Here is a 14,143-nt window from a genome sequence, read left to right as displayed (position 1 = left end):
CTGCCATGCAGGGACTCAGTAAGCTGCATAAAGGCAAAACTGTGCTTATAATAATATAATACCATCAAAGCAACCAAAGCAGGAACGTAAACAGAAGGAAAAAGCCATACAGTAGTTTTAAAACCAAGCCATGCAAAATATGTACAGTACTGTACTCCACAGAAAACCAAACCAAAACAGACAATATCGTCATAGCTCACTTTTATATTAAACAAAGAAAAGAAAAAAAATAACCGTAAGCTGAAATTGAACTGATAATACTGAGACAAGCAAATGTCGTAGAGGGAAATAAAAACTAATAAAAAAATATTAAAAAAAACATAAACAGAACAGCGAGAAGCTTTTGTTTGAATGTGAAGACCTTGTTGCTGTTAGCCGAGCGGTGCTAAGCTAACACCTGCCCAGGTAGAGTGATGCTAACACCTAGCGATGCAAACACCTGCCCAGGTAGAGTGATGCTAACACCTAGCGATGCTAACACCTGTCCCAGGCAGAGTGATGCTAACACCTGCGCAGCTAACGGCATCAAGGCTAGCAACACCAGGATGATGCTGCTTTAAGCATGCTGTAGTCTCTGCCACCATTGTGTTCGTCTGGTCTGATTACAGGTGTCCTTGCCTCCAGCTGCCTCACCACCTGGGACAAACACCCAGCATTCTGTCAATGTATGTGAAACACTCAAGTATTTGAGGTGCGCTTGGTTTCGATTGTTTGGTGCGATACTACTGATTACAAACAGGTTCAATTCGTACAGATTACAAACTCTGTGCTAAATCAAGCACACCTCAGACACCTTCAGGTGTTCGACCCAGGTTTGGGTGCCCTACAGTCTACCAAACCCCAAATATACCCCTAGCCCATACCCTCTATACACGAGCAGATGTCCAAGAGGATTGGATAGGTGTAATCAATATAGCTAAATATATATATGGTACCCAACCATCTGATAAGCTACGCAGAAGTTCTCCCATATTGATTACACCTATCCTGTCCCCTCCACTCTCCACAAGGTCATAGGTCGTATGGGCTAGGGGCTGATTAGGGATTGGTCGATACAGAGAGAGGAGAGAGAGCCCCCTGGGGTAATACACTCCAGGACTACATTACCCAGGAGGCCCAACACACTGCCACGCCCCAGAGAGAATCCTCACTAAATTCACCTCATAGAACTAGGATTCATGGAACACACATACAATGTATCTGTACATACATACACATAGCAGTGGCTATTGGACTGGTCCATAAAATATGAGACTTTAATACATTTTCTACACTGTCAGTTTTCTATTTTATAATATGAGGAATTGTATGAGATTTCTATTTCTGTGGGTGACCTCACCTTTACACGGACCTCTGTCTGCACTCGTGAAACATGTGTATGAGGACCAGCGGTCACCCCCAATCATCGTTATTGATTATCAATATCTACTCATCTCCTACCGTGACTCACGTTATATCCCAAGGACACATTACTTGTAATATTTGCTGTAATGGGATTTCTAATGGGTCATATCCCGGGTCTATGAGAGGGAGGGACATTGATCAACCTGTGTGCTGTTTGGTCCCAGCTGTGTTGTCTCTGGTCTTTATGTGTGGTGGTTTATTCTACATTGACCTTGAGCCTTGTGTGTTGTCACCGCCGCAGAAAAGGCCAGTCAATGTGTGTGTGTGTGTGTGTGTGTGTGTGTGTCAATGTGTCAGTGTGTGTGTGGTGTGTGTGTGTGTGTGTGTGTGTGTCAATGTGTCAGTGTGTGTGAGTGTGTTGTAGGAACGAGACAAAGCAGGGCCAATTTTCTTGTGGAAATAAACACACTGCAATCTTCCCTCATTCTGGAGCGTAATGGCGTGGATGTCGCAGGCTCCCCTGGGACATTACGGTCCTACGTTTTAATAAATCTCTCTCTCTCTCCCTCTGGGGCGAGGCAATTTGTTTCCCCCGACACCGTTACAGTTCTGGGCTGGTCAGCTGGAAGAAGGCACACTGTAAATCCTCCCCCCCCCACCCCCCTCCCCCCACCACAGGAGAAATGGACTCTTCCATTCCAAGGCTTACCATTGGCCTCCTGCTGGGTCTGAGAGGGGACGGCCATATACGGGTCCCTCTTATCTGAGGGCATGGGGGGGTCCTGCTGCTCCACCAGACCGCCCCGCCCCAGTGGTCCGCTGGCCGGAGGGTGGGCCGTGGTGGGGAGGGGGTGGGTGGGGTGGCCTGCTGGACACAACACTGGTTAACTCTCTGTGTAGTCACACACACAAACACACACTCTTTCTCTCTCTCTCTCTCTCTCTTTCTCTCTCTCTCTCTCTTACACACACACAAACTATCTTTATCTCTCTCTCTCTCTCTCACTCATACATACACACACACACACACACACACACACACACACACACACACACAAAGCAACAAAGTGTCTCTCTCTGGCCACCCTGGGCACCTCATTAGTAAGTATGTGTGTGTGTGTGTGTGTGTGTGTGTGTGTGTGTGTGTGTGTGTCTCTCCAGAGAGCGGTGACCTTGCTGTGTGAGAGAGGAGGGCGTTCATCTCTGCAGAGAGGCACTCCTGTTCTCACTCACATGTCACGGTGGCAGAACATAGCCCTCTCACACACACACACACACACACACACACACACACACACACACACACACACACACACACACACACACACACACACACACACACACACACACACACACACACACACACACACACACACACACACACACACACACACACACACACCTCAGGGAGCCAAACCTTGGATATGAAGGGCAAGAGAAAACCCTCTCTCCTCCCTACCCTTCTCTCTCTCTCTCTCCCTCTCTATCTCTCTCTCCCTCTCTATCTCTCTCTCTCTCTCTCTCCATCTCTCACTCCCTCCCCCACCCCTGCCTATCCATCTTCTATATTTAGTAGAATGATAACAACAGGACCCAATCAATCATACCAGGGGTAATTAAGACTTCACACCTCCGTTATCCTTGGTAACACTCCAGTAAAGAGTAGCTATGGTACGTCTATATCACTCTTTTTTTTTTTTTTTAAACCTTGTTTTGGTCCGGAGGGTCAATGTGTAGTTTGTATATTCGGCCACAGAATCGCTTGTTTATCAGAAGCAACTTTTGAAGCAGCAGTACTGTTAAGTCTCACTTTCATTTTGTATTGAGCTGCGTGGAATCCCACGCACACGCACACGCACACGCACACGCACACGCACACGCACCAAGGGCACGTGACGGGGACCGGTATCTGCTCGTTAGCGCCACGTTTAGCACCGTGGGCTGACAAATGATCCCGTAGTGGCACTTTAAAGGCAGGCTACACCACAGCACTGGCCGTGGATGGAAGTGTTTAAAGAAACTACCAGAACACAGCTACAGGATTAAGGCAGGCCTCAGGCCCGGCGCTGCCCTGTGATGTGTCTGTCTTCTGGGCTGCGTTGTACTAGCGTCCTCTTGGCTGGAGCCTGCACGTCTCCCTGGCTGCTGACAGGAGCGTGTTAATCATGTTATCGTCCCGCGTCCGCCATTAAATGCCTCAACTTCAGCCTCCGCCTATAGGAAGGGCTGGCTGGGCGGACGTGCTGAGATAAACAGTCCCTATGTTAATCAGGACGGCCAACACTAAACCATTTTAACACACTACCCCAGGAGGGTGTGGGTGGTGGCGTGCATGTGTGTGTGCGTGTAAATGTGTGTGTGTGTGTGTGTGTGTAAGTGCGTGTGTGGGTGTCTGTGTGTGCGTGTGTAAGCGCGTGTGTGGGTGCCTGTGTGTGTGCGTGTGTAAGCACGTGTGTAAGTGCGTGTGTGGGTGCCTGTGTGTGTGTGTGTGCGTGTGTAAATGTGTGTGTGTGTGTGTGCGTGCGTGCGGGGAGGGAATTGTTGCCTTTGGTCTACCATGCACAACACTTACCCCCCCCCCCCCCAGCCTCCGCGTGGCAATCATTAAAATGATTTATTTAACTATGTGCTGTGGGCAGAGAGATCACTGTGACAGGGCTATTTTATAATTCATTTTCCACCGCCAGAGGAAGTCCTATTCAGGAAGATGACACACATACGGAGCAGAAGCACTGGCTCCTTGGAGGGAGAATGAGAAAAAAATCCTAAACTGCCTTGTGCATATCCCCCCCTTTTTATAAATTAAACAGAGGAGAGGAGAGAGATGTGTTGTCTGGGACAGGGGGGCGTCCGTCATCAGTGTGTGTGTCTGGGATGGGGTTTGTGTTTTGGGGGCGCCTAGAGGAACGCAGCCAGACATAGGAGAACCACAACATGCTCACAAGTGTAGGGCTGCGTTCAGGTGCAGATACACATGCTTTGTGTTTGACCCTCAATCTGACAGTTACAGTAGGAAGAACTGTAGGACAAGGGGAAGGAGACACAGGGGGGAGGGAGGGAGGGAGGGAGGGAGGGAGAGAGGGAGGGGATCTCTGGAATGGAATGATTCAGAATCCCTATTCTTGTTATTTCATATAGGTGTGTGTGTGTGTGTGTGCTCGTGTGTGTCAGTTGGATCCTGTAGAGCCTCTGTGTGTGCGAGCGTGTGTGTGTGTGTGTGTGTGTGTGTGTGTGTGTGTGTGAGGTGCTGCTGAGAGGACTGTGACCCTGCTGCAGGCTAATCAGGACTGTGTATAATACCTCTTCACCAGCCTGAGGGGGAGACCGTACGATCTGCCAACACCAAGAACCTGGGGTATACACACACTCCATACGCACGATAAGAGAGGAACAAGTGTGTGTGTGTGTGTGTGTGTGTGTGTGTGAGAGAGAGAGAGAAATGCGAGTAAGCAAGCGAGAGAGAGAAAAACAAAGACAGAAAGAGATAGAGAGGGAGAGAGATAGAGAGAAAGACAGAGAGAGAAAGAGAGAGAGAGAGCGAGAGAGAAAGAGAGAGGGAGAGAGAGAGAGAAAGAAAGAGAGAGAGCGAGAGAGAGGAGGGGTAGAGAGAGGAGAGAGAGAGGGGAAGAGAAAGACAGAGAGAAATACAGAGAAAGAGAGAGAGAGAGAGAGAGAGAGAGAGAGAGAGAGAGGGGAAGAGAAAGACAGAGAGAAATACAGAGAAAGAGAAAGAAAGAGAGAGAGAGAGAGAGAAAGAGAGAGAGAGAGAGAGAGAGAGAGAGAGAGAGAGAGAGAGAGACAGATGTTTTCTAACAGCTAGCGCTAGTCTGCTGGGTTTACGGTCGGTATGAGACAGCCTCTCCAGTAACTAGAGAGCCAGCGTCTGTTCTTCAGCTACCATCAGGCTGTAGTATTAGCATGCGCATCGATACATCTCCCAGCCACGCCACCCTTTTCTATTAACAACAAGATCCATCCAATTAGAGAGCCAAAGGTCAGGACCAATCAATGCTATTGGATGGCAGTCGAGGGATGCTTCAGACCCGCGCAGGAAGGAGGGAGGGAGGCAGGGTTGAGACGCTCTGAACTACACACAGCGGGGCGGGGGGAGGAGGTTCTAGAAGCTACTACACTACACTAGGAAAACACTGAATAATACAAAAACAAATCAAACTGACCAGGCGTTGACCGTTCGTGGTCATTTGGACTGGACTGTAAAACATCTATAAAAACAACAAAGAAATGAAATCAAATTAAACCATGATGTCATTCTGAACCTCTTCCTGTGATGATGTAGTGAGGGGGCGGAGTTTTCATTTCCCTGAGAGGATGTGATTGATTGAGGGGTGGGGCTAAGATAGGGGGTTAGCAGCATTCTAGTTCCATCTTGTTAGCTCCGTGCGTGTGGTTACTTACCGTTCAGGGCCACAAACGTATCTAGAAAAGTCAAAACGGAAAAAACACACGTGTTAATGTTCTCCCCAGGGTAGAGTTAGAGACAGTAAATATAATGAAAATACATAAAATACCATAAATACACTGACGCGATCAAAACCCCCGACTTTGAGTGATTGAGAATCGACGGGTTGTTCAATACGTCTCTCTACGCACAGTCAGTTACAGTCAGGCTACAACACTTTTATTCAATTTATTCATCTAACCTTTACTTTGACCAGGAAATACCACGGAGGTCTGAAAACCTCTTTTACAAGGGAGACCTGGTTGTGATCAAACCCCTGTGACCTCAAACTAATTCACCATCGACCGGCTGCTCGATACCCCCGCCTGTGTTCTAATCTAGCCCGCTCCAAAGGGCTTCTGTGGTAAATGAATGTATGAATGAATGAATGAATGAATGATCTTTGTTTTCTGTGACTAAACAGGCTAAATGGATGCTTCTAATTGGTGCTGTGAAGACCGGCCACACACTAAATGGCTGTGTGCTGAGCACAGAGACTGGTTGTTGGTAGGGTTGCTTCAGTTCTGTGTGGCTCTAGTGTCTGTGTCTGTGTCTGTGTGTGTGTGTGTGTGTGTGTGTGTGTCTGTGTCTCTCTGTGTTTGTGTGTGTGTGTGTGTGTGTGTGTGTGTTTCAGTGTATTGTGTTATTCTGGTGATGCCGACAGTTCTGTGTGATTCTAGTGTCTGCTGTGTAGAGAGAGGCCTGTCAATGGGTGTGTGTGTCTGTGTGTGTGTGTGTGTTATTCTGGGTATGTGTGTGTGTGTGTGTGTGTGTGTGTGTGTGTGTGTGTGTGTGTGTGTGTGTGTGTGTTATTCTGTGTGTGTGTGTGTGTGTGTGTGTGTGTGTGTACGTGCATGCCTGCATGCATGCATGCTCGTGTGTAATTCAGTGTGTTGTGTTATTGTTGTTGTTGTTGTTGTTGTGTTATGAAAGGCCTCCTCAGTGAGCTGCATCCCTGACCTGTGTCTGTCCTATTCTGAGTGTTGTGTTGTGTTGTTGTTGTGTTATGAGAGGCCTCCTGGGCGAGCTGCGTCCCTGGCCTGTCCTGTCCTGTCTGTCTCTCTGCAGGACAGAGGCGTCATTGAGGCCAGATCAACAGAGGGCCGCGGCCTGCTTACTCTGGCAGTCTCCCAGCCCATCTGTGTTGCCATGGTCCACGTCCTGCTCGAAGGCTGATCTGCACAGAGAACAGAGACATCGTGGTGAAGAGCTGGGCTGGGCTGGACAAACACACACGACACCATGGACACAAACACAACAAGAGTAGCATGCTGGACACACACACACACACACACACACACACACACACATACACACACACGACAAGATGGAAACATACAAGAAGACTAGCATGCTGGACACACACAAGACAACACTAGAACGCAGGACACACACACACACACACAAACACACACACACACACACACACACACACACACACGACAAGACCAACTCTGGACTATAACAAGAGCAACAGACTCTGGACTAGACTGAGAATCCTCATTCCGTTCCATGCATTACACTGAGCCCGTCCTCTGATTTCTACCTCCACCAGCCTCCCCTGTTCTCCACCCCAGGGTTCCTAAAGGCTAGACTAAGCCTGAGGAGTGCATGGCGCGAGCTTGAGGGTTCGATTCCCGCAGGGAACATATATACAAAACATGAATACACTCACTGTACTGACAGTAAGTTGCTTAGCTGTGTACATTCAGTAGTGACATGGACCAACAGGACTCGCCTGTCAGTCAAACACGAGGCAGGCTGCAAAACACTGTGGAGCCTTCAGATAGAAGTACATCATGCAGAACAGACATCTCTCTCTCTGACATAGAGAGCAAGGAATCCTGTCATCTCTAGGCATGGCATTTCTATCTGCAACGCTCAGTACACTGCCACCTCCTGAACGCAACCCTGATGGATCCGTTCAGCAGCGATATGACTACTACTCTATTAGATAGACCAGGGCCCAGGAGAAGTGAACTGGGCTGCGTTCTGCAACGATATGGGTCTGTAGTCGCTATCACGCAGTGCAGGGGGGCCAGGGGGGTTGGGGCGATCAGGGAGGGTGATGACGAGAGGAGGGGGCGGGGGGCTCTATGCTAGAGCAGTTTCATGTGACAGAGGGGCCATTTTTCCCCAGACCCAGACCCAGTCTTCCTGAAGGACCACCAACCATGCCGTGAAACAGAGCGGACCAACTGTCAGAGAGATTACCGTCAACAGTGACAGCTCCCTCTCCCTCTGCCCTCAGCCTCTACCCAACACACACACACACACACACACACACACACACACACACACAGACAGACACACACACACAGACAGACACACACAGACACGCGCGCGCGCGGACACACACACACACGCACGCACACACACACGGACACACGGACACACACACACACGGACACACGGACACACACACACACACACGGACACACGGACACACACACACACACCAGCGGCTCTACTGCTATTCACAATCACTGTGTGAGGCAGGGGGATCAGACTACACACTACATTACACACTACACACTACATTACACACTACACAAAAGCAGCCTTCCTTCGACTGTGATTGAGCTATAGATGATCTTGATAAAAAAGCATATTTTCTGAAAAGCACAGAGGACTAGGAGATGTTAATCTACTAATCTGCCTACCGTAGGCGTATAATCACAAACCAGACGCAGAGTTGCATGAATCAACCTGTCTATCTGTACACATGTCACGCAGTTGCAGTTTGTGTGCTTAGCCATGTACTCTCAATCTGTGTGCTTAGCTATGAAGTCTAAATCTGTGTGCTTAGCTATGAAGTCCCAATCTGTGTACAGTACTTAACAATACTGTATAGGACTTAATATCTACCCCAGGGATCCTAGACACTAGATTAAGCCTAAGGAGTGTGAAGGTTGTGGGTCTGATTCCCACTGGGACCATATATACACAAAATGTACTGTAAGTTGCTTTGGATAAATGGTATTTGATGTATATGACTGTGTGTTAGCATGGTCCTATTGGTACACATTAGCATTTGTATGGTACTATTGGTACACATTAGCATTAGCATGGTACTATTGGTGTATGTTAGCATTAGCATGGTACTGTTGGTGTATGTTAGCATTAGCATGGTACTGTTGGTGTATGTTAGCATTAGCATGGTACTATTGGTGTGTGTTAGCATTAGCATGGTACTGTTGGGACACGTTAGCATTAGCATGGCACTGGTACACAACAAGACTGTACCATAAGCAAGATGTACAGGGGACAATGCAGGTGACAAGGGACCAATCTGTTTATAGATCATTAAAAAGAAGCATCTCAACATGGAATACTGGCATGTCATAGCCAAGTCCAGATGGAAGGAGAGAGAGAGAGGGGGAGGGGTGGAGAGGGGGGGGTAGAGAGAGAGAGAGAGAGAGAAGGGGACAGAGAGAGAGGATGGGTAGAGAGGGAGATGGGAGGGAGAGAGATAGAAACACAGAGGAGAGAGAGAAACAGAGAGAGAGAAAGAGAGAAAGAGAGAGAGAACGAGAGAAAGAGAGAGAGAGAAAGAGAACGAGAGAAAGAGAGGAAGAGAAAGAGAGGGATAGAAACAGACAGAGAGATAGAGAGAGAGAGAGAGAGAGGGAGAGACAGATGGTGAGAGAGAAACAGAGATAGAGGGAGAGAAAGAGAGGGATAGAAACAGAGAGAGAGAGAGAGAGAAGGATAGAAACAGAGAGAGGGGGATAGAAACAGAGAGAGAGAGAGAGAGAGACTACTCTGAACCTCTCCAGGGTCTGCTTTTATTAAACACTGGGAATCCGTCCGTCACCACAACCCAGCAGATCGCTCCCTAATCCACCTCTCTCTCTCTCTCCCTCCCTCTCTCTCTCTCTCCCCCTCTCTCTCGCTCTCTGTCTCTCCCCCATCTCTCTCTCTCTCTCTCTCCCTCGCTCTCCCTCTCTCTCTCTCTCTCTCTCTCTCCCCCTCTCTCACTCAGAAACATTGTACAGTAGAAGTGAGGTCATCCAACCTATTAATGCTGCTGTCCGCTCTTATTTCTAAAGTGGAAACACTATCAGAGGCTTTGGAAAATAATAATAAACGGATAGACCACAGTACAGTGTGTGTGTGTGTGTGTGTGTGTGTGTGTGTGTGTGTGTGTGTACGTGTGTGTGGTTGTGTCTGTGTGTGTGTATGTGTGTGTGTGTGGTTGTGTGTGTGACAGCCTGCCTGCCTCTGCCAGACCAATCATTTAGCTTGCCTCGTCCGGGATAAAATTAATGTAACATCAGAAAGCTGCTGTTCCGTCCTGCGTTGTTATGACTTCATCTGTAAAATGTTTTTTCCCTCCGCAAGAACGCCATATGCTGTTGTTTCAAACAGCATTGACTCCTGCGTCATAAATATAGCTATGAATTATGGTCGCAATAAGCCTTACCCCCACCCCTGCTCCCAAGCCCTCACTCTCACCCTACCTAAACCAACCCGCCCCCCCCTCACCCGCCCCCACCCCCCTCCAACCATAACCCCAGCCCCGAGGCAAATATCTCTTTCATTCCATCAGCTTTTCCAATAGGCTCTTTCAGCTTGGGGAAAATACCGAGCACCACAAACTTACATTAATCATAGTAAGTAGAAATGTATAGTTTAGATTGAACCCAGTCACGGAGGACACACAGATCATCACCAGACACAGATTCCAGGACACAGATGACACGACTACATTTCATAGATTAACAGAGACAAAGAAGAGTGAGGATGGACTTACTTTGGGTTGATCACCACCTGTCTGCATGCCCCTTCTGACACCCAGCCACAGTAGGGGTCCCTGGAGGCAATACATGACCTGGAGGACACACGCACGCACACACACACACACACACACACACACACACACACACAATTAGCCTGCCATCACAACTACCATTTTCATAACATCTTCCTCCTCTTCAGCTCAACACAGAGAGAAGCAGTGCTTTTATGTTTTTCATCCTTTAATAAACAGGAAACGTACTTCTTGCATTTCCCATGCCTCTCGCAGCGAGAGAGCGGAACCTTGACCACACAGGAGGTGAAGGCGACGAACAGAGAATGTCCCTGGCTGTCGATCTGCATGCTGATGATACGCTTGTCCTCAACTCCGTCAAAGCTGCACCTGGGGGGGCAGACAGGGGGGCAGGGGGTTGGGAGGCAGTAGGGACAGGGGGTCGGGGTTGGGTGGGAGAGAGCCAAAGAGGGGTGGGGCAGGTAAGGGGGGGAGAGCAGAATGGGGAGTGGGGGGGGGAGTGGAGGGGGGCCAGGAGAGGTAGGGGGGTGGATAGAGAGAGAGAGACAGACAGATGGACAGTGTGAGTAGTCAGCGCTTACACAGCACTTAAAACACTCACACACAGCCTGCCTCCGTTGATAATAACACCAGCCCCCCCCCCCCCCCCACGCCAACCAAGCCCCCACCCTGCGGTCTTTGTCTGTAGCCCCATGCTAATCCCCCTGTGTGGAGCATCCCTCCAGTCCTCCAGAGAGAGAGAGAGAGAGAGAGAGAGAAGGGGGGACAAAGAGAGAGAGGGGGGGATTTACCCTCTTTTCATGGAGCTCTCCCTCTGCATTACAGCTCTCAATTAGGGCTTAGCGTCCATCTCCACTGCATAAAGCCTGGTGCTAGACCCTCCTGATCCAGGCCGGCAAAGTCACTTACGCTCCTGCTCTCCGCTAAGCCAGATGGACCCGGGCCAGGGAATGCTCTGTCCATGCCATGCAGAGGGGGAGGGAGGGAGGGATGGAGGGATGGAGAGATGGAGGAAGGGAGGGAAGGAAGGAGGGAGGGAGGGAGGGGCGGAAGGAGGAGGCTGGTGCTTTATCTCACAGTCCAGCATCACGTGACGCAACGCTATTCACCTTGGAAGCCCCTTCCTTCCCCCCTTTTCCTGTCCTTTCTCTTCTCCTCTCTTCACCTCCCTTCTCTTCTCCCCTCCTCCCCTGTCCTCTCCTCACTTCCCCTCTCCTCACATCCCTTCTGCCTCTCCTCACCTCCCTTCTGCCTCTCCTCTCCTCCCCTTTCCTCTCCTCTCCTCTCCTCCCCTCACCTCCCCTCTCCTCCCTTCTGCCTCCCCCTATCATCATTCTCTCATCTAAATATTTGCTTTGGCAAAAAAGGCAGATTTGTCCCTCCGTTCCAGATATCCTGAGAGAGTCTGATTGGGTTCCTTATGATGTATTAGATCTCTGGGCTGGCTCTCTGGACTAACACAGTCATCTCTCTGTGTTCTCTAATCAACCAGAGGAGGCTTGTAAGAGAGAGGAGGCCCGGTCTGTGGTCTAAAAACCCCCACTACTGAAGTTCCAGCACTGCCTCTTTAATTTAGTAGCTGTGGTTTCTCAGTGTAACTTGATAAAACTCTTTAAATGATAGAGTGGCCATCTGGAGGTTCTTCTGTGGTGGGGCCGGGGCCAGGCTAGCGTGGGGAAGCTAATGGGATACAGTACACACGTCTAATGGGGTTTGGAGCTAGCGTGGGGAGTTAATAGAACACACACGTCTAATGGGGTTTGGAGCTAGCGTAGAAAGCTAATAGAATACACACTTCCATGGGCTATGAAGGCTGGGACTAGAGTAGGGAGTGAATACAATACACACAAAAATACAACACAATTCTCTGGGCTTAAGCCTATAAAGCTCGCTTGTATTGGTCATGAAAGTTGGAAGCTCAAAGCTAGCGTAGAAAGCTAACAGAACAACGTACTTCTCCGGGTTATACACGTTGAGTTCCTCCAGGAAGAGGCTGTCATTGAGGAAACCGCTGTTCATCTTGGCGAGGAACTTCAGGATGATCCCCTTCTCTGAACCCAGGAACACCACCGTGTGGTTTTGATGGGGGCCGGCCGCGTTGTCCACGGCGATGCGGGTCAAGCGGTACCTAGCGATTGGAGAGGAGAGGACGGAATTTAATGGAATGGAGTAAAAAATATAATACTTTATCATCCATTAAGGATATTGTTCTGGCTAACACACAGGTGAACGCAGACCCATCTGTTGTGTGTGGTGTCACAGTTCAGCGCCACCAGAAGGGACAGTTCTGTAGGATACAGTAAGTACTACTAGGAACACCATTAAGCCGGATTTTTATCCTCTATTTCCTGATTCTAACTCCTGGCTGAATTGGGCTCAGTGCTATCTGGTGGGATCTCCAATTAAAGGAGGACCATGCAGCTCCGACTGTTATCAAAGGGATGTTTAATTTGGCAGAACAGTATGCAAATACATTTCCATGGCTATTACTTCAAGGAGATGATAATGATTTGAGAAAAATGCATTTATCCGGAAATTTAAGGACCTCACATATTTCTCTGTCTTCACTGGGTCTCTTATACAAGGCTGGGAGATAACCCCTCCACCCCCTCCACCCCCAGTTGGTCTGAATGAGAATGCATATGTTTATTCAACATAACTTGCATAGACTCACCAGACAATACAATCTGAGGTACAGACTTCTGCTGCCCCCCCCGATCTCTCATACTGCTTTGTCTAAAATGACATTGAATATGTCTCTAAGCCCCTTGTATAACCTATGGTGTGGCCCAATCAAAAATAATAGCAATCCCAAGGACTATGGGCTTTGTCCCATTTAGAATCGCAGCTATCTCAATGAATCCATCGGTGGTTTTTGTCCCATTAAGAATAACAGGATTCTCAAGGGGGATATCCTTGAGTCCCTTCTCCATCTCTCCCATACAGACTGACCCTGGCTACTTCAGAGAACGGATGAGATCGCCTTTGAAAGACCAATTTGTAACAATGGCTAGAATCCAGAGATGTGGCTTCAGGGTACAGCTAGGATGTACAGTCCTATTACACATTAAGGTTCCAGTTGACTTCCTGACAGAGAGTCCTGCTCTAGACACAGATCTACAGAGGCGACACTGAAAACAGCCTCTTCTTCCTCTTCTGCCACATGATTTCACAAATGCGAATCTTTTTACCGTCTGCTAAATGTCTAAAATGTAAATGTAAATGTTTGAAAGGCTTTGCTATGCAATTGTGCAATGTAATTTTTGGGATAAAAAAATAAATAAATGCAACTAATGTTTATATAATGAGAACAACAGCGTGTTATGACAAATGTATTCACATGGTTTGACCCCAAGGATCACGCAGAATGAATTACCTTGATGTGAACCGCCCATAATGATATCTAATCTGTAGGTATTATAATAGAAATGAGGTGGATGTTGAGTAAATGCATAGTGAAGGTTGTTATGGAGGATACTGCAGCTCTCTCCCAGGCATAATGACACATCCCTGTACAGTAGGACATTAAGTGAAATGTTCAACGGAACTCTTGTGCCTCCGTCCGA

The 14,143-nt window shown here is 48.4% G+C and overlaps 1 protein-coding gene across 2 annotated transcripts in view; it reads right to left on the bottom strand.

Moving 5' to 3' along the window:
• sema6a (sema domain, transmembrane domain (TM), and cytoplasmic domain, (semaphorin) 6A) overlaps nt 1-14,143 on the bottom strand; it is a 94,736-nt gene that overhangs the window by 13,035 nt on the left and 67,558 nt on the right. For both annotated transcript variants that reach the window (XR_014554304.1, XM_083673200.1), the window contains exons 13-18: nt 12,532-12,705; nt 10,806-10,946; nt 10,560-10,637; nt 6,922-6,980; nt 5,761-5,781; nt 2,054-2,209 (exon numbers count right to left, since the gene is read on the bottom strand). Coding sequence is in view for 1 of the 2 variants with exons in the window: in XM_083673200.1 (XP_083529326.1) it covers nt 2,054-2,209; nt 5,761-5,781; nt 6,922-6,980; nt 10,560-10,637; nt 10,806-10,946; nt 12,532-12,705 (629 nt within the window). In the remaining variant the exon portion in view is untranslated. The remainder of the gene's footprint in view (nt 1-2,053; nt 2,210-5,760; nt 5,782-6,921; nt 6,981-10,559; nt 10,638-10,805; nt 10,947-12,531; nt 12,706-14,143) is intronic.

The sequence above is a fragment of the Argentina silus genome (assembly GCF_951799395.1).
Source record: "Argentina silus genome assembly, chromosome: 7".
Classification (NCBI taxonomy): domain Eukaryota; kingdom Metazoa; phylum Chordata; class Actinopteri; order Argentiniformes; family Argentinidae; genus Argentina; species Argentina silus.
This window is presented reverse-complemented; position numbering and strand designations above follow the sequence as displayed.